The following is a 20,658-nucleotide window of genomic DNA, read 5'->3' on the forward strand; positions in this document are numbered from 1 at the left end:
GAGAACAGTTAATCCAGCTACATTCTTCACCAACTGTCATCTCAGTAAAATTCAGCCTCTGACTAGCTATTACTTAAAAATAGTTAGTCCTAGTTACTCCTAATATAGCTTTTAATTTTTTTCTCTCTCTCTCTCTTGGTAAGTATAATACTGGGCTTCAAACGTACAATTAATTTAATAAACTCCATGGAAGAAAGTTTGCCTCCAACTTGCTTGTTAGCTAACTAACGTCAGCTTTTGTATGCTAACACCTGCTAAATTAACGTGACACATTTAGACTCCATTTAGCTATGTTCAGTCGTAACATGCCAAAAAATGCAGATATTTGGGTAGAATATCTGTTCACCCCCAGGCAGGCTCAGACCATTGGCTTGTGGTGTGGAGCCACTCCCCTCACAAACCTCCCTCTGTGCCGGAGTGATGCAGCAGTCCGCGGTCGGTCAGTTGGGTGAAGGAGGGCAGCTTGCCAAATAGCCTGGTCCGCTAGCTAAAGGCGTCTCTGAGGAGGACGAGTGTCAAGGAGAACGGCTCGGAGTTCAGACGTGGGAAGGCGGGACAGGAGTCATCTGTCAGGGGATACCTTCGTGTACATGAGGATCGGTAAACACGACCCGGGTACACGAGGGACTCAACATGAACCGAATAACGGGGAGAACAGGAGACGACAGTTTAATTGAGATGAGCCCAACAGACTCTTTCAGTGGTGAGTAGCTAAAAGTCGGAGCCAGATGCGCAGTTTTACATTTAAAATGCTACTATGAAGTTATTGTTGATCCTCATTAGTTGCTGTAAACCTTCATTAGATACCGATCTACTGGGAAATCATAAGACTAAACTGTGGTTGGTAGTGGGTTCCCCAGTCTGTAAGGCTTGAAGAAGAACTTATAAATCAGGCTAAAGTTTTGAGGAACACTGGACAAATACTACATTGAAACTACAAACCTTAAAACATTGTTTCATATTATTTTATCTATATTGTGTATATATGGCTTACACAAATAGAAAACTTCCAAACAACCATAATGACATGACATTTTTTAAATCGACAGCTGAGGTAAACAGCACACAGCTGACAAATTACAGTGTTTACTTCACCGTGCCACCCTGTACACATTTACACAAGACATTTTCAAATTAATTTAAATGCAGTTGCTTAACTATTTTAAACTGTATCCACCCTGTACTGTACATTACCCCTTTAACACCACAACGAGCTCATGGTCTGACTTTCTTTCCATGCATGCAGTGACTCAAAGCCTGCCAGCCTCTGACAGCTGGCCTGCTTACTGGAAACTATCCGTCACTTACAAACAGCCACTTTATCCAGCAGCACAAACCCCAAATCCCTCTCTGCTTCTGGCTAAATGTGAGTTTTAAACAAACGCTTAGAGAGAGGACTCTGTTTTTTAGCCATTTATGGTCTTGCTGAATGGAGAATGAATCGCCCTGGATGCTCTTCAGCAATCCTTACCTGAATGAATCAGTACAAAAGTGTTGTGTTTCATCTGCAGCATTTAGAGGATTATATTATAGCGGTCTATCCGAGACTGAAATGTGAGCGATTACTATAGGCTCATGAGCTACAGTTACTTTGTTGTCTATTGAGATAACAGTGAAAGCAGCATTGTCCTAACATCACACTCACAACTCCAAGCTTTACATCACAGTAATCCTCCAAATCTTGATTCTTTTAATATAGCAGTTCATAGATTCTACAATGGCAGCTGGATTTTACTTCCACAAACCATCAGAACAGAATGTCTTTATTGCATTTCGATTTCATGACAGGGGGCCTGCAAAACTGAACTTTGAGGTTGTAAATATACACTCAAAAAGTCTTACTGTTACCCATCTTGACAGGCTGCTAGTATTTTCAGACAACACAGATTAAATGAAAGAGAAACATGTAACCTGAGAGTCTTTAAATGTAGTCTTGAGCTAACAAACTATTTGTGTACAGTATTTAAATACAGATTCAAACCACATTGAGTATACTGTAGGTACATATTTCCAACTATTCGTGGTTGTGGATTGACCTTGCAGATTCTGACGAACTTGTGATTGCGTCAGTGTGAAGCCTGACTGTAAATATGGGTTTAATTTCTTGTCATGATATGTGAACTGGCCTGTTAAAGCAGGTGTATGTGTTCACCTCAACATGACTCTAAACATGATGACGAAAATTAGCCAAACCCAGCCACTTTGTTTATATACAGAATTTGGTAGTTTGAAGTGAGGTTGCTGGATTTATGTTAACACCCTTGCAAGGTGACACTGAAAACGTATGGCTGCACAATTTACTACAAGAGCAGTAAGGTCTTGCTTATCATATCACTGTTATTTCAATAAACATCTGTATTTGTTTTTCACTGTTTTGGAATTCAGCTTTGCTTTGTATTGTGGTTGTAAAATATATTTTATTTGTTCAAATGATAGATGAACAGGAGGTCTATTCTCTTGTCACTGTGGCAATGAAGGAAGACAGACAGAAGCAGCCATGTGGCATTTCCACTGTGATCAGCTGCTCTCTGTTGAACAAAGCCCTAACTGTAGAGGCTTCTTAGCTAGGTGGGAAAAATCTCTTGGCATAGCTGAGTGGATGATACTGAGTGCTCTAACACTGTGTCCAACTGTGCAAAAATATGCTCAGCCGTTTGAGAGGCATTCTCATGTGTTGTGGAAGAAATGTAATTTGGAAGCAATCCAAACCAAATTCAGTATTGTAACAGTTTTTTAAGGATGATGACACAAAATGTTGGCTTTAATGTTGGTGTGAAGCCATTCTCAAACAATGAATATGTGTTTAAGCTTTAAGTCTAAATCTGCTGTTAATTGTACTGTATAGTAGCCATTGTCAAGAATTCTTCAAGGGGTCACTGCTGATGGATAACAGGCCTCTCTAAACTTCAACACCTTGCTGTATCTCCAAAGATACTCGTAACAATAAGTGTGCTGTGTATGCATGATAACTGCAAATTTAATTAAAACATTTCGAGATACAATTATGTGTCTTTGTTGTCAGATTCGTATCGTACTGTGAGACACTATCAAGAGCTTTGTCATTCAAGTAGAACTTAAGTGAAAAACAGTGATTTAGTCCAGCAAAATAAAAAAGCAAAGTTCTGCATTACAGACTGTTCTGCTGTATTTCAGATCTGGAGAGGAGCTTTTATGATGAGTGTCATTCATTTTACTTTTGAACCACTAACTTGTACTTTGTTGACTTGCTTTGTAATAACGGAGAGACAGAGAAGCTTTACATATTACATGGTTCGAATGCTTGTTTCAGGTCTGTGTAAGCACATTTTCTGTGTGGAGTCCAGACTAAATATAACCTCAGAAAGACCATCAATTAGGATGGTTACATTTCTATTTAAAAACACAGACACTGAGGCTGAAACCTTGTTTTGCTTTATTTTTTTTGGCAATGGTGGTGCCAGCAGTACATGATTGTTTTTGCTTTTCCATCTGCCCTGCCTTTTCTTTTTTTCAAAATGTACTATGGAAGAGTTTTGTTGCATTTTACAGGTGGAAGCAGATCTTTATAGTAGTTCAAGCCTGGTTCCTCACACAGGCTGCTTTCACTTTTAACCAAAACAAGGGGGTTTACCAGTCTTTTCAGTCTAATTTCCTGCAGTGACTCCTGCAGTAACAGAATTGCAGCGTAGCAACATGGCTGTGTGTATTCGTTGACAGTGATCCTGTTAAGTCATGCTGTCTGGCCTGTGGGAGTGCTGCACAAATATAGACGGCAACATTTCCTGTCAGTCAGTGCTCCTCTGGTAACTCAGGCAGCTGTTCATGAGCCTGAAACTTAACTTTACTGCCACAAATCTGCCTGTCTGAGATTTGCTATTCCACCCTTTACTATACTTTTGCAATAGTTAGAGGATTGTGTTATAATTAACAGTGGTAATTCTGTTGTTAATCTTAGTGTTCCTTATGTTTTGCAGATGAAATGAATGGCTACCAGCAACATGCCTCATCCAGTGCAGGATCCCTCCAGCAGGGACAATCTGGGGTAAACGCCAAACTCACCGCATGCTCATATTAAGCATAATACTTAGCACCTTCATACAGACATTTCTGCAAAGCAACTTCTTTTGATTATGCACAATCAGAGTGAGAGTTTCCTGTCATACAAATTCCAAATGTCTTTACATATGTTTGTCTCAGAAAAGTTGGCAAAAAATTGTATATATTTATATTTATCTTTCCAAGTAAATCCCCCATTGCTCAGCGGCCCACATGTGGCATTCAGTTTGTGGCATTTATTTCCAGTTTTGAGACTACATACATTTTTTTCCTACCTAATCATTATAGTTTGCAAACTGTAAATGTCATGAGAGAGTCAGAGATAACCTTTTATGCTCCTGTCTATTCTTCCCCTTTCACACTGTACTTAAAGTCTCCTTTAATGCCTGATGTGTGTATAGAGACATGTGAGTCTCTCAACACCAGCCTGGCCTCCCTGGCCACCTCTGATCACAGTGACACTCCACAGTATGAGACTCAGACCTTAGAGCAAATCAGTGCTTTGACAGGGGTAAGACACCACCCAAGGACACAAATGCATGCTGCTGTGTTTGTGTGATCACACATCAACTCCCGACTCAAACATGTAACTGAGTAAGACCTAACTGTGACCATGCCTGATTTATAACATCTAGTGGTTGCTAGTGAGTCTGTAACAAATGTTTATGTGTGGAGTATATGACATTTGGATCCATTTTGAACAACTGATATATGCAAGGTTGCTGCTACAGTTTAAGCTGTTGAATTTGTTGTGTTGTCAGGCTTTCCCTCACTCTCTACTCGGTTCCTCCACAGCTATCGAGAAAGCGGGCACTATTCCTGAAGTTTCGTTCCAGGGTATGGCATGGTAAAACAGGCTTGCGATGTGATGCAAATTTATGCATATGTCTGCCTGCCAGCCAACCTTTATTTGCTTCTTGAGGAAAGTCTGTTCAGTGTTGAGATTCTCCACCAGCATTCAATTCTCAGGGAATAAAGCTTGGACATTGTAGTTGAAATCAATATACATTACTATGTAGAGAGCTGATGTTGGCTTCTGAAGGGCATGTTTGTTTCTGAAGAGGGTAATGGAAACTTGCAGGCATGAGCTATGTGTTAATGCATCATGAGAGTTCATTAAAACTGGAAAAGTCCTTTTCACTCAGTTTGTTCTCACCTGTGATAATCGTCTGCTTCACTGAAGAGAAAGCAACAGTCTGGTAGTGTTACAGCGTAATTAGAAAGTGTGCACACACACACATGCTACGGCCTTGCTGTTTTTGTGTGTGCACATCCATGTGTATGTGTGCACTTTAAGTGTATAGTCTATACTGTAATCATGGCCCTGCCCTGTGCTCATGACAGGACTGAACCTGCGTTGGTTAACCGTATAATGTACTGTAGGCTTCTTCTTTTAAAATGTGGTCTTCCTTAAACACCGTGCTACCCCATTTATTGAAAAGTAGAATCATGATCCTATTTAACATCGTCTTATCTTAAGGGGGAAAAAATACCCTGCACTAAGGCTTTAAAGTGATCTTACTCCCTCCAACTAAAGGCTATGATTTAACAGTGTTGAAGATCATATCAAGGAGTTTTAGAGGGGAGGCAGCTGCACATCTATACATTTCCTCTGTAATAAAGAATGGAAACAAAAGCTGACTGTATGGACTTTCTCCTGCTAGAAGTTGAAGCTGTATGCAACTTTTCTAGATGCAAATCACTGCAGTTAAGTTCATTATTGATTAATCTGTCGATTATTTTCTAGATTAATCAATTAGTTGTTTGGTCTATAAAATGTCCTAAAATTGTAAAAGATGTCGATCAATGTTTTCAAAAGCCCCAGGTGACGTCTTGAAATGTTTTTTTTTGTCCACAACCCAAAGATATTCATTATGCTGTCATAGAGGATAAATAAACCAGGGAAATTTGTAAAGTTAAGAAGCTGGAATCAGAGAACTGAATGGATTTCCACTAAACTTGGATTTTTTTTTCCTCGCTCTCTTTACCATGACAAGATTAGGGCTGGGTATCAACAGGTACCTCACGATACGATACTATCACAATATTTTGCCCACGATAACAATAATATCACGATACAGCGATTCTGCGATAATCGATATATTGCAAGAAATTTCATCCACGATACATGGTGATATCTGTGTCACTGAAGAAATTCAGAATTTATTGACTGCACTGAATCCATTTCACAGGAATTACAAAATATTGTCAATCAATTTCACATGAATGACAGGCACGTAAAACAAAGTGTATACTGCACAGTGGCTTTCTTAACACACACACTGACCGCAACTTAAATATCATTAAATATCGACATTTGGCGCCAGTGTATCGATAATGTACCTCAAGACGAAATATTGCGGTATATCGTAGTATTGATATTTTGGTACACCCCTAGACAAGATACGTTTTTTTTTTTTTCCTTAATTTCTTGGGGAATAATGCATGGATCTTGATGAAAAAGATAAGGCTTGTTTAGGTGGCTGGTATCTATGAGTGAGTAAAAAGGGGACTATTGGGTGTTTACGGGATGTGTGCGCTCAACTGAGTGCCATTCTATTACTTAAAACTTACAGAAACAGATCACTACATGTGTAAAAATATGGCAATTAATTTAATAGGTGACAACTAGTAATTAGTAAACTATTAATCGTTGTAGCCCTCAACCTTTCGGCAGTGTTGTTAATGTGATCTTTTAGAAAGGTGTACTGAATCAGGTACAAAAAATAGTATTTTCTTTTCCTTTTTAAGCTCTGGAGAAAACGATCTTTCCTTTGTTTAGAAAATTGTTTAGAACTAAATTAAAGCTACAGTTTAAAGATATAGATGCAACCGTATACTAAATTTAGCAGTGCATAACTTTGTTCTAATATGCAAAGAAAATACTAACAGTAGAGAGACACTAGCAAAAACAAAAAAACCATAGAGAGAAACATAAAGAGAATTGCAATTGAAATTTTGTAGAGCTAATACATGAGTGGATATTAAGAAAATGAGGCTAGACAGAGATGTCCTCAGAAAGTCATGGTGTGTGGAGAGGATTCTACATCATGACGATATATTTAAAATCAAAGACATGTCCAGTTTCATAGAAGTTCTGTCCAACACTCTTTTAGCCCCAAAAAAGACATGCTTTCGAAGTATCATTTTAAAGAAACCTCTCCCTGAAACTACAAGTCTATTTATCTTACACCATGTTCTACATTTACCCTCCTAATTAAGATGAAAGATGTGCAAACGTCTGAACACCCAGTAGTTAAGGGTTTGTTGGCAAATGTATAGAACTCTGTGGCCTCTACCAGCTTCGCTTAGCTGGAGCAGGTCCCAGCAGATGCACTGATTCCATACGGCTGATCTATAATTATGGAAAATTAAAGAGTTTCCGCAGCGACTTCCCAGTTAAAAAAAGTACCCACCCATGGTCAACATGGTTCAATCCGGTCCAGGAGGCAATGTGGACCTGTGGTTAGAACATATGCACAATTTGGGCTAAGAATACCATAAAAAGATTGAACATGTAGACACAAATGACCGTCCAAGTACAGTAGGAACTAGTGGTAGATCCAGCTGGAAGCATCTTACTATTTATTTTTTAGATTTATGCCACTATGACGCAGTTTAAGGGCAGATCTCATTTGTAGGCTCCCTTTATCACTTTAAACACTGTTGTGTCAGGCTCTCCAGATTGTATAATTTATTTGCTTCAAATATTGGAGATCATGTACCAGTTAGTTCACCTTTATCAGCACTATTAGAGCAGATTTCTTTATGTGGTCAGTTGTGCTTTGTGGTTATCTGAAATATTGGACATGTCTGTGGGACTGTTGCTTTTACTCTCCTGTGGGTCAGTGTGTTACAGTACTGTGATGTCACCTCCCCTTCTCTGATGCTGTGCTCTTATTACATTAGCTAGCTAGCTGGCAGCAGCTATGCTATCCTCCCATGCTGATGTAATTGCTGGGAGTCTCCTCCACCTCTCTCCTAGTACCCTCCTCCTGTCTCTCTCCCTTTTCTGGATGTCTGAGCATGTGAGGGCTTGTCCTGGGGGGTGAGTGGACTGAATGGAGCCTTTTTGGCCGGGGGATCAGAGTGGAGTGAGAGTGAGAGAAGCAGTGCTTTAAGGGCCGGACTGTGCTCCCTGGAGAAAGGCAATTTTGCTCTGTCTAGCAGCCGGCCTTTCCGCTGATGCATCATAACCATAAAGGGAGTGGGCCATGGAGGTAAAGTGCTCTTCCTCTCCTCCCTAGACCACAACATTCTAACAGGCCGAACTCTATTAGAGCTAAAGTAAAGTAGCCATTGATGTTGTGATGCTAAATGTTTGAGTTCTCTGAATTGTATGCAATCCTATGTACGTAGTTTCTGTGGGTGTAGCGATGACAGAGGTTCATGGTACGTGGTTATTTTTAGCTTTCTGAACAGCTGAAGCAGCACCCACAGTAAACAGTCATGCCTTCCTGTCCTCCTTCAAAGCATTCCCGTGTAGTTCATTTCTCTTCAGCCCTGTAGCGGCTAAAGAGAGAGCCACTGAACTGCTAACACGTGCTTGGAATTTCTTTAGCCATCAATACAGGTGTTTTACTGTGGCTTTCGGGATTTACAGAAAAGCAGAGGCAAATAAAGTACAACAATGTGAGAGTATGAACGCCAGTGTGACTGCTGGATGTCCCGGATGTGTAGGGAATGGTATATATTGAGTTGTAGTCCTATCCTCCATTGCTTTGACATGTAACTTGAGGTTGTGTGTAATGATTTGACAGAATTAAAAGCATTCGCAGATTCTGTGAAACAACAAAGACTCTTTTAAAAGTCTATTTTTTTCTTTAACACGTGATCCATTAGAGTGGACACAAGCAACATAAAACATCTGAGTTCTAGTGAATGCCCTCCATTTAGTATGCTGTTTGTGTCTGGAGTGAAAATATGATAATCAGCATTCTTGTTGTTTCAGATAGACATTTGAGTGTGATATGGTGTGGAGGCCTTGTTGTTTGGCTTTTGCTGTTAGCCACTGACACATGCTGTAGACTGACTGACTGCTCTGCTGTGCTGAATGCATCCAGAGTCTTGTTAAGCTAATACTGTGCCTGTGTATGTGTGTGTTTTTAATGTTGTGACCTCTGTCTGGTTTTATAGATCGACAAACAAAAACACAGTAAAGACTCTGTGTTCTTCCGTGATGGACGGCGCAGGATTGATTTTGTCCTGTCCTATGTTGACGATAAAGATGGCGAGAGAAAACAGGTAAGAAATAACCTCTAGGTATTGTTTACAGTTATATTTCCGTAGTTCATTTACAGCAAGCATGTGTTTCTAATACCTTATATTTATGGGATGTATGTTCGAAGATGGTGTTGTTGTATTTCCAATTCAGAATGACAGAGAATATGATTGATTGAAATCCCAAAATATCACATAAAAGAACAGTTGATGTTATCTCAACTTCTTGGTATAAACAATAGGAACTGTTTCTTACAGGATATCCTCGGAGTTCACTATGTGTGTCAGCGGCATACCCTAAATACCACAACACTGATAAAGTCAGATAAACTTTTTCTCAGCTGTCTCACTAATCCTGTTAAAATTTTTTCTTTAAGGTCACTTTTAGAGATACACTTACAACCCTATTTTCTAAATCTGAAGTGTTTCCATACTATTGCTGGTCTATTTTATGAGCTGTGAAGGGCTGAAAGACGTTTAGTGTCTGGCACTGAGCTGTTACTCTTCACATCTCTGTGCCACCATCCCTTGGTTATGAGGCAGTTTTAACCCACCTGCCTCATCAGTGAATCAACACATAGACCTCTGTCCTGGTCAGGAAGTTGCTCATTTTTTCTGCTATTCGAGGAAGGGCAAACAAGAGGCTAGTTCCTGTGTGTTATCCACTTGTGCTGTAAAATGTGACTAACAAGCTCTAACAAGGATGTACAATTTTTCCATTTCTGTTAGCCTGTTTCTGAAATCATGAAACCTGATTCCTAAGTGATACATGGTCACGCCACTGCCTTGCCACATGTGACTTTCACTACCTGGTTCCAGTTTTTTCACTACCTGTTGTTTTGTTTGAACAGGTTCTACTTTAAATTTCAAATCTTTCAAACCTGCTGAACTGACTGTTTATTTGTGTTTTGACAGATGTGCACTCTTCACATTTTATATTTCATCTCACATGGACTGAATAAAATTGTGTCAGTTGTTGACGCTTTTGAACAAATTGCTCAATTTAAAACAAATTGTCGAATAACGAGTTAAATGTATATTAAACTAATAAATGTATGTATTTTTGCTTTGTTTTGTTTTTTTAAAGGAGAGGAGGAAGTTGTATGAGGCCAATCTAGAGAAAGTTGGCCTGGAGCTGGAGACAGAAGATAAGATGGTAAGAGCATCCAGTTACTGCTTTGATTATGTTGAACATAAAAAGGAATTAAATGGCCCACAAAAACATATGTATCTGTGTGTGTGTATTTTCTCACATATCTGTCTAGTTATTTATGTTATCAAGTTAAACAACGACAAAACAATGCTTAAAAAACAAACCAGTGTTTTCATGATGCAATAAAAGCAAACACTTAATCTATATACTACAATTTATCTTTATACTGCATAGTCAGCAAACTGAATTTTACATAACACTTGTAAAAGGGACTTTGCAGGGATCTCCTGTCATTAATAAATTGTGGTTTTAGTTTTAAATGATTTTTAACAGCACAATAACCATCTCAGAAAATGTCCGCAAATGTCAGTTTTTTATTTTTTATTTTATTTTATAAAACAAATGCTTTATTATAATTTCGCTTTTAATGTGTCCTGACAAGCATGGCACTTGATACATTCTTGAAATATATATATATAAATATATTATTTTTTAATTTTATTTTTCATTACACTAATATGGTAGACACTTTAGATAAATAAATGTACACTACATGATAACTACTAATTTTGAACAGACTGTCTCTCTTGAAATCGGTATACTGCTGCAACCCTAGCCCTTCACTCATTATACTGTGACATCTGTCTCACTCTTCAGGAGTCAGATGATGGAAAGACTTATTTCGTGAAGATCCACGCTCCTTGGGAGGTGTTGGCCACCTATGCAGACGTGCTGAAGATCAAGGTCCCATTCAAGGCCAACGACATCCCAGACAACAGCGAGATGCCCATGAACTGGCTGTCCACCCCTTTCCGTCTACCGGGGCACATCATGCACCCTGAGCCAGACTATTTCACAGCTCCATTCAACAAGGACAAGTCTGACTTTTTCCTTATCGGCGACAAGGAGACGTTCTTCCCTCCTTCCACTCGCAACAGAATAGTAAGGATGTTTTGACTGTACCCGCCTTATCTTATCTTCTTTGTAACCTACATATGGAAACATTGCCCTGACATTGAGATCATGCTGTTCTGTGTGCAGGCTGACTCACATAATTACATTTTGGTTAAGTTTTTGAAAAAGCTCTTTTAATTGACTAAGCTTTAAATTCAATAGGTTATGTCTGTTGTATGAATAAATGTCCATTATCTTAAACTGCTGAAAATACAGACTCAACTTCATAATTCTGTTTCTATCCATACTACTTTCTCTCTCTGCCCAGGTTTACTACATCCTGTCCCGCTGTTCGTACTTCAGGGATGAGTGTGGAGATAAAGACAAGAAGGGAATCAAGAGATTACTCAACAACGGCACCTACAATGCTGCCTTCCCGCTACATGATGTGAGCCTCTTCTGGTGAACTTCTGGCACTGTTTTATCATTGGAAAAAGAGTCCTCGGTGGAATGTGTAATCATTGCTTTCTAACAGTAACATCCTGTTAGAGGCAATGTTGGACGCTCATTGCAAGAATGAATAACATTTCAATAACTCACTGAATGTGCTTGTGAACTTTTTGTTTCTGTGTACACAGAGTAGATACTGGATAAGATCAAGGGACCCCAGCTGTGAAAGTGAGAGATACAGTCTGTACAAACACTGGGCCAGATTTTTCTCTTTCTTTAAAGAGCAGCCTCTCAATCTCATAAGGTACAGCTTGATCGGTATTGGTAATTACTCAACATTATTGTGTCAACAGAGGAATTTAAAACAAATGTGTTGTCTTTCCTTTCACCAGGAAGTATTATGGGGAGAAGATAGGTATTTATTTTGCCTGGCTGGGTTTCTACACTGAGATGCTATTGTTTGCTGCAATAGTCGGGACCATTTGTTTTGTCTACGGATTCCTTACCTACGATGACAATGAGTGGAGGTGACTTTTTACGAGAATACTTATTGTAGCTCTTTCAGATATTATATCTATCATTGTCATTATTCATTTTATTGGAAAAAAAACTTTTCATTTCCCTACAGTAAAGAAATCTGTAGTGCAGAAATTGGAGGTAAAATTGTCATGTGCCCGCTGTGTGACAAGAAATGTGGCTACTGGAAACTGAACTCAACATGCAACTCCTCATGGGTGAGACATCCTGGCTTTAGGACCAAGTTGTTTTTGTTCATCATGATTCATGTTCTACCCACAGATGTGACATTTGTTTTTTTCATATCTTACTTTCTAAAACATGTTTTTCTTACAGCAATCACACCTGTTTGACAATGTTGGAACGGTGTTCTTTGCCATATTTATGGGTATATGGGGTGAGTAAAAAAAATCTGCTCTCTGCATTTTGTACTTTGTAAACCAGTGCACCACCTAGTGGGAGCAGGTGGACTACTATTAGTCATTTCAAATCACTGTAACTCACTCTCACTTAATGATCTACTGAGCTACTGACATCTGACAATTGTGCTACCACACCATTATAGTAGATTTGAATGGGGGTCAGGGCAATGAAAACGGATATTTTGGGGGTCCTATGCTCTGCAGTGACGCTGTTTCTGGAGTTCTGGAAGAGGCGACAGGCTCGTCTCGAGTACGAGTGGGATCTGGTTGACTTTGAGGAGGAACAGCAGCAGCTGCAGCTTCGGCCAGAGTATGAGACCAAGTGCACCAACCGCAAGCTGAACCGCATCACTCAGGTGTTTGTGTGCTCATGAAATACTAATAAAATGTTCTAATGTATAGATCTAAGTCTTTGTACAGCGCTTAACCAGACAACATGAGGGGTCTACAGCATCTATTGTTTTGATTGGATACAGGCTATTCACACTGAGTTAATTGTAGTTATTCATTAAGGCCAGTCCCTGGACTAAACAACTGGTTTTACTTGAGACGCTTTGACTAGAACAGTATTACTAAGTAAAATTGACCTGCTGTGATTTCAGAGAATCAGGAATTCATGGTAGTGATAGCAGCAGACTCAGACATGTGAAATGAACAAAGACAGGGTTTTGTAATTTTACTTCGCCACATCCCACCCATCTTCAGGAAATGGAGTGGGTTCTTCAAAGGACTCCTACTGATCTAATGGGCAAATTACTTCTGTGCTGGGCCACCGTGTTACTCTGGGTAAGGGTAGCACTTAACGTGGAATGCCAAATTGGTGAGGAAGAGGTTTTGGTGTGGTGTATTTTGTATGAGTAACAGAGACATAACTGGAAAGACGGAGAGGCTTGAGTTTCCTTCTGTACCACATTACTGTTTCTCTTGTGGATGAGCATTTTGAAAAGGGGTTTTGCAAAAGCATGGTTTCACCAGGAGACCGCTAGATGAAAGATTTGGACTTGGACTGAAATGCCTACCCAAAATGAGCTGTGACTAGGCGATCTTGCACCGCCTCACATCTGAGGCCAGTGGTAATTAAAGGAACTGGCCTTTTAGAGCTGTCTTTTCAGGATATGACAAAGGGTGACTGACTCCCATGTCCATGCTTTGCTTGCTTATGATTTAGGAAATGGAGCCATACTTACCTATAACAAGCAAGTGTGCACGCACATGTCTGTCTGGAGCCACCGTCCTGTTCTGGGTGAGCATTGTATCTTTGGTGTAGGTGATGAATCTATACTGCTATCATCCTCTACCTGTTCCTTCACCCTATGTCTTTTATCTTGAATATCACACTCCTCATAATTTTCACTGGTGTCATATGACCGGTGAAAATTTTTATAAAATGTCAAAGAGATAAAGCTCTATTAAACAGCGTAGACCAAGTCAGAATACTCCTGCATGTTTATGCATGGCACTTTTAAGACCCATTTAAGACCAAAGTTTTAAGGCTTTATACGAACAGCACATATTTTATACTGTTGTGTCTTGTTTGTAAAATAATGTATCATGTGAATGAGGTGATAGGAAGTTATGGGCATGTGTACACACTTCAAGCATGACAGTTATTCCTAACGTCTGTGTTGGCAATAATTCACCTTGCTTCACTTCTTCGTCTGTATGTGTTTTGATTTTGGCATGTGCATCACAACTGGTGTGTTGTTCTCACTGTACTTTTGCAACTGTGACTTCCTGTAGTTGTCTTTCATGTTGTCACTGTTGTCTCTGTCCTGAAGATCTCATTGATCATTGCCTGCATCATTGGGGTGATAGCGTACCGCCTGGCGGTATACGCAGCCTTCGCGAGCATCATGAAGGACAATCCCACCACCCACCTGCAGGTGGTCGGTCCCCTCATTACGCCACAGTTGGCCACATCTGTCACCGCCTCCTGCATCAACTTTGTCATCATCATGATCCTCAACCTTATGTATGAGAGAGTGGCTGTTTGGATCACTGACATGGGTGAGGGTCAGAGTGAGACAGCTAATCTCAAATTACTCAGTTTCTCTGTCTTTATTTAACAATTTTGTATTTGATAATGATCCTTGAAATTGTGTTAGAAATATGTTCCTTTTTTTGGTTTATGTTTTATATCAAATTTGTTATTCCCTTGTATTGGCAGAAATTCCCAAGACTCACCTGGAGTATGAGAACAAGCTGACGGTAAAGATGTTCCTATTCCAGTTTGTCAACTACTACTCCTCCTGCTTCTACGTGGCTTTCTTTAAGGGCAAGTTTGTCGGCTATCCTGGAGATTATGTTTATATGTTTGGCAAGTGGAGCAAACTGAGGAATGAAGAGGTACTGGATATAATTACATTACATCATATTAGATTATAACTGGTAATTCAACTTGAGTCTGAGATAATATTTGTTTCCTTTCCATTTCTCCACTCTCTTAACCCACATTCAGTGTGACCCTGGTGGCTGTTTGATTGAGTTGACCACCCAGCTGGTGATAGTGATGACTGGTAAACAGGTGTGGGGCAACATCCAGGAAGCTCTGGTCCCGTGAGTATTCACCATTTAAGGCACAGTTTATTTGCACGCAGAAAAGATACAGAAGGGTGGAATTCACATACTCTTTAAAGGCTTGCACATGCATCACGTAGATGTTTTTTCAAACTTAACAATGTTTGGAATCATCTCTATTAAGACGAGTATTTTATTGTCATAGAGCTAAAAGAGGTTATAAACAAGTACTCAAAGTAATGTCACCAGGTACTTACTTACCACTACTCATCAGCTTGTGCAGAGTTGAAATGTTTTAACAAAACAGAGATTTCTTGCTAATGAGTGGCTTTATGTCAACACAAAATCAGTAAGGTCATGAAATCCAAAGAAAGACAAGAACAGTCAAAAACAGACAGGTATAAATAATACAGTTAATCATGACTAATTCAATTCAATCTAATGTAGTTGCATCTGTTTCAGAATCCTAGTTTTGTTCATGGTGGCTCTCTGTTGCACTGTCACAACTCACTGGGACACTAAAACAGAATAGAGCCATTGTGTTGCTTTTGGTACGATTACAAGTCAAAATGTCTGCTGTGAAAAAGCTTATTATCAGTGGGGGCATAATCCAATTTTCAATCAAAACAAATGAAGAAATCAACTTTGAGGGAGGGGCTCAAAATTTAGAGATGCGGTCATCTGTTTAGCCAGACAGTTTATTACAGCCTCCTCTCTGGCTGTCAGAGGGGGAATAATGTTCCCTCACAGCTCTCTATTGCCCCCTTGTGGTCATTCAGGTGGCTTATGAACTGGTGGGGCAGCAGGAAGGCTCGAAGCCACCCAGAGAGTCTGTACAGCCGCTGGGAGCAGGACCACGACCTGCAGGTCTTTGGACAGCTGGGCCTTTTCTACGAGTACTTGGAAATGGGTAAAGATTTGGCACACACTCAATCTGTTCACAGATCTGTAGAAAGATTCAGAGACAAGCCAAGCTGCAGTCATCATAGAGAGAGACAGAGAGAGAGAGAGAGAAATGGAAATAGAAATGGACATATGGATGGATGGATGGATACACTATTCTCTGAGTTGGTGTTGTTTCCCTCCCATTGTCTCTCACTGGCATCTCTCTTGTCTGTGTCCCAGTGATCCAGTTTGGTTTCATCACGCTGTTCGTTGCCTCCTTCCCCCTGGCACCCCTGCTGGCACTTATCAACAACATCATCGAGGTCAGAGTGGACTCCTGGAAGCTCACAACTCAGTTCAGACGTCCTGTGGCAGCAAAAGCCCACAGCATCGGAGCTTGGCAGGAAATCCTCAATGGGATGGCCATACTCTCTGTTGTCACAAATGTGAGTACAGGAGTACATGTGTGCGCTTTTTATCACTCATTTTTTACTCTGTTTTATCAGTAGTGTTCTTGACACTGTTTCTTTCCCTGCGCTCCAGGCTTTCATTGTGGCCTTCACCTCTGATATGATCCCTCGGCTCGTGTACATGTACGCCTATCAGCCACAGGGGGAGATGAATATGAAAGGCTACATAAACAACAGCCTGTCGGTGTTTAATATCTCTGAGTTCAAATTGGCCAACAGGCCAGAGGATGGGGAGAACCCTTTCTGGTTCAACAGCTCCATCACTACCTGCAGGTGTGTGAGATTTAGGGCTCTGTATATAAGAGAGAGAGAGTGATTTCTTTGTTAATATGTGACTGTGGGTGAAGAAGTACTTGGATCTTTTGATAAAGTACTAAAATAATAATAATGATGATAAGATTATTCTTGATTTCATGTACAGGATTATTACCTACATTAAGGTATTATATAAGTACAACATATGAAGCCCTTTGTCCTCAGACCCTTGATTTGAATAAGGAACTAGTAGTTTGCACTTCAATATCAGAGTAATTATTTGTTTTTCTATTTTAATTTGCAGAACTTGCTGAATAATGACATTAAACAACCCTGAATCAAAGTATTTTAAAAAAATCTGCAAGAAATGTGAGTCTCTGTTCTTTCTTTCTGTGTAGGTACCGTGATTACCGCTACCCTCCTGGCCATGAGAAGCAGTATGCCCACACGATGCAGTTCTGGCATATTCTGGCTGCCAAGCTGGCTTTCATCATTATCATGGAGGTAAAACCAGGCTGCAGTGCTTTCACCAGCACCACCGACACTTACTGGGCAGCAGGCGATTGTTAAATTAATAGTTATACCCATTTTCCCACACACAACTTTTCAGATGAAAGCAAATCCATGCAGTTACTTCTGCAGCTCTTAGCTTTGAGCTAAAACTCACCTGTTGTGTTTTTTTTCTCCGCAGCATGTCGTGTTCCTGGTTAAGTTCTTCGTGGCCTGGATGATTCCTGATGTTCCCTCTGATGTGAGGGCTCGGGTAAAGAGAGAGCGGTACCTGGTCCAGGAGTATCTCCATAACTATGAAGTGGAGAAGCTGAAGATTCAGCTTAGCCAAAACAACCACGGGGAGGAGTGCACCTGCACACCCATGATCTACCCGTCGTTACCCAAACATGAGGTGCTGTCAGAGTGTCTCTAGCCCAGCAAGCTGCTGGCCAATTAGCTGGACATGATGGGAGGACGTGGTGATATAGATTTTCCTGCTTGTGTATTATGATACTGACCATCACTTTGCTGTAGTGCCTGTGTTGTTTGTGCCATAAACACAGACACACACACACACACACACACACAGACACACACAGACACACACACACACACAACTTTATCAAAGAGCTAGAGGTTTCCTCAATTCACATCCATCCCATTATTTATCTGCTAATGGTGGAAGTGCGCACAGGTGAAAGACCAAGTGTCCATGCATGCTGAAACTTGAGGCACATGGCTTTGTCACATATTTATGGCTTTTTACTCTCCATGTTGTAACCATAGTGGTAATCAAAATTTACTGTATTTAAAAAAAAAAGGAAGGAAATACACTGTGTCTAAGACAGGCAACTTACTGGTGGTTTATTATAAAGCTATTTATTCAAGTGTCACTACAAAGTAACCAAAGATTAAATGCCTTATATATGAAAATATATATATATAAATAAATAACAAAGTTATTAGTGACTCTATCTGCCAGTAGAATAACAATTGATATTATTGGAGACTGAAAGCTTGCTTATGATGAGGTCTGAGCACAGAGTGTATATAAAGGTGGACGACTTCCTCCCAATGTACACAATTGAAGCCAAAATATCCTATTTATGGTTGCTGCCATCTTGTGCTAATGGCATTATAGGGAGCCTGCGTAGCTTTCAGAAAAAATTAACCCTAACTGCATGATAAGAACTACCTAAAATGACAAAAAAAAACATCTTTGGGTTAAATGTATTTGGTGTGTACTTTGACTTTTTAGTTTGCACATGTCGGCCCGCTAACATGGAGGGAGAGGGATTTAAGACATGTACAACAACCAGCCAACAGAGAGCGATCAAGATGTTTTGGCTTCACTTTTAGGTAGTGTTAATATCGATCATCCTTGTATAGAAAGGTAATGTCAGGCCCCTTCTGGTCAACCATTATGGCACGTTATTTCAGAAAAAATGAGAATGGAAGTCAATGGCAAGAGACAGTATAATATTTTTTTTATCTTGTGTGAATTTTACACATGATGTTTGTCAAGTCGCAATTTGTCTTAAAACCTATCATATAAGACACTGATGTATGTTGTCTCATGTTATGCTCAGCAAAACCCATAAGAAGACCTTGTTGAGCCGGTTCTGTTTGTTCGCTTGCTCACCACATCAACTAGCTCCCTTTTACTTAACTGCAGCTCTCAGTATGACCAGACATGTTGGGATTTTCATTTTTGTTTGTGCCGAGGTGGCAGCCATGTTGGTCTTGGTGATGTGTTTTGAGCGAGACGATGCAGTTCACTGAGCACTTTTACACAAAACTAAATGGTATTTTAAAACTTTTATGACAAACCATGACTTTCCTTACGTGCAAAATTACATTTTAAATTGACTAACATCATACAATTGAAACGGGCTCAAAACATTTTTCTTTTTTACTTTATTTATTGAATATATTTATTTGTCTCTCCAATTACCTACTTTTCCAAAATAAGGTCCCATGTATACGCCAGAAGGGGTGGGACTTCACCTCTCATACAGTCAGTGGGTTTGAATATTTCCCTTGTTCATATGTACAGCTGTGTAGGAAGGGTTCCAGTGTCATATTCTGTACATGTATGTTACGTTTTTGTTGTTGTTTTACAGTTACTGCAACAAATGTGAGCATTGTTTAACTGACAGCATTGAGGTCACAGCAAAGATGTAACAACATTTTACCAAATTATTTTCCTCTCTTCACTGGCAGTGCACCAGTAAATCAGCTAGGAACATTTAGCTTTAATCTCGACGCAATCTGACATGTGAAGTATCTTTTTTTTATGAAGACAAATCTGTGCTGCTGTAACTACTGTGAGGAAGGACCAATGGTGTCCTGCAATGGCCAGTTTTTGAGCAGCTGGTGCATGTTGACTTTTTGACAGTGAGTCCGGAGGAGAAGTGAAAAGCCTCTGAGAGAGTGAGGAGATCCCTTTTTAATGTGCCTCTGTTTACCAACATGTCGACGCTAATGAAAGCCTGCCCCTGCCTACTAAACTATGTTTGCTCCATTACACAAAGCACATCAGCCATCGCCCACTTCATGTGCTGCTGGTTTCCTCAGCTGTGTCTGTGTAGGGAAGGAAAGATACACATTCTTTTTTTTGTTTTATTTTGCACAAAGCACTTGACTACCAAACTCCTAAAACATGTCAGTGGAATTGTTGTCATGACACTATGTATTCACAATCAGTGTTTTGAAAGAGCAGTGTGTGGTAATCTCTGTTCATTTAAGCGGAACATGAGTGGCATGTAGGTAAGAATGTGATCCCTTTTCTGAGAAGGATGCAGCTTTTTGTTATGTAATTATATGAAGGACATGTTATTATTATCAGGCTGCCTACATAAAAATACCTGAGAATTTTCTGTTGTTGAAGTATCTAAATTGTAGGTAAAATAGCTTTGCGGCTGTGCTACAAACTCTGACCACTTAGCCAAGAGCAATTTTGGATTGTTCCAGTTTCCCTTTACCTTCACTACACTCAGCTAAACTGGTGCCCATTGATGCCTTAATACATCTGAGACTTTGTTTTCCATCTGTACGTCTCCTTTAAACTTCTTTTTAATGGCTTTTCGTCTTCTTCTATGTTTTAGTCATATGGTGTTTTTTTTTATACTGTCACCAAGCTCTGAAAAATGGTGACCCTGTTTACTGTATGCCTAAATTTACAATCTTGTGTTTTCATTCATTTGTTTCCTCTCATTTTTGTAATTGTCCTGTATCCAAGTGTGTATTGTAAACCAAGACTAATCTCCAAAATAAAGTACCAGTTCAACTTGAGCATTTGTCGGATCAGTCCTGAGTACCATCAGCCTCTTTGCAGAGGACATGAAAG

The 20,658-nt window shown here is 39.8% G+C and overlaps 1 protein-coding gene across 4 annotated transcripts; it reads left to right on the forward strand.

The window, feature by feature from the left end:
- On the forward strand, positions 1-20,603 carry ano5a (anoctamin 5a). Of its 4 annotated transcripts, none has more exons than XM_030425514.1 (23): positions 1-138; positions 353-703; positions 3,954-4,021; positions 4,409-4,546; positions 4,831-4,872; positions 9,172-9,279; positions 10,343-10,411; positions 11,066-11,350; positions 11,631-11,750; positions 11,941-12,056; positions 12,145-12,279; positions 12,381-12,486; positions 12,605-12,665; positions 12,895-13,046; positions 13,396-13,476; positions 14,469-14,697; positions 14,858-15,036; positions 15,149-15,246; positions 15,987-16,117; positions 16,333-16,538; positions 16,636-16,835; positions 17,216-17,321; positions 17,509-20,603. In XM_030425514.1, exons 2-23 carry the CDS (start codon positions 634-636, stop codon positions 17,740-17,742), a joined length of 2,934 nt encoding a protein of 977 aa, XP_030281374.1. In that variant the 5' UTR covers positions 1-138; positions 353-633; the 3' UTR covers positions 17,743-20,603. The 4 variants fall into 4 exon arrangements, with proteins under 4 accessions (XP_030281374.1, XP_030281375.1, XP_030281376.1 ...); XM_030425515.1 differs by lacking the exon at positions 13,396-13,476 and adding an exon at positions 13,859-13,933; XM_030425516.1 differs by lacking the exons at positions 4,409-4,546; positions 4,831-4,872; positions 13,396-13,476 and adding an exon at positions 13,859-13,933.
- Positions 20,604-20,658: the final 55 nt, after the last annotated feature.

Source organism: Sparus aurata, chromosome 8, assembly GCF_900880675.1.
Source record: "Sparus aurata chromosome 8, fSpaAur1.1, whole genome shotgun sequence".
Taxonomy (NCBI): Eukaryota; Metazoa; Chordata; class Actinopteri; order Spariformes; family Sparidae; genus Sparus; species Sparus aurata.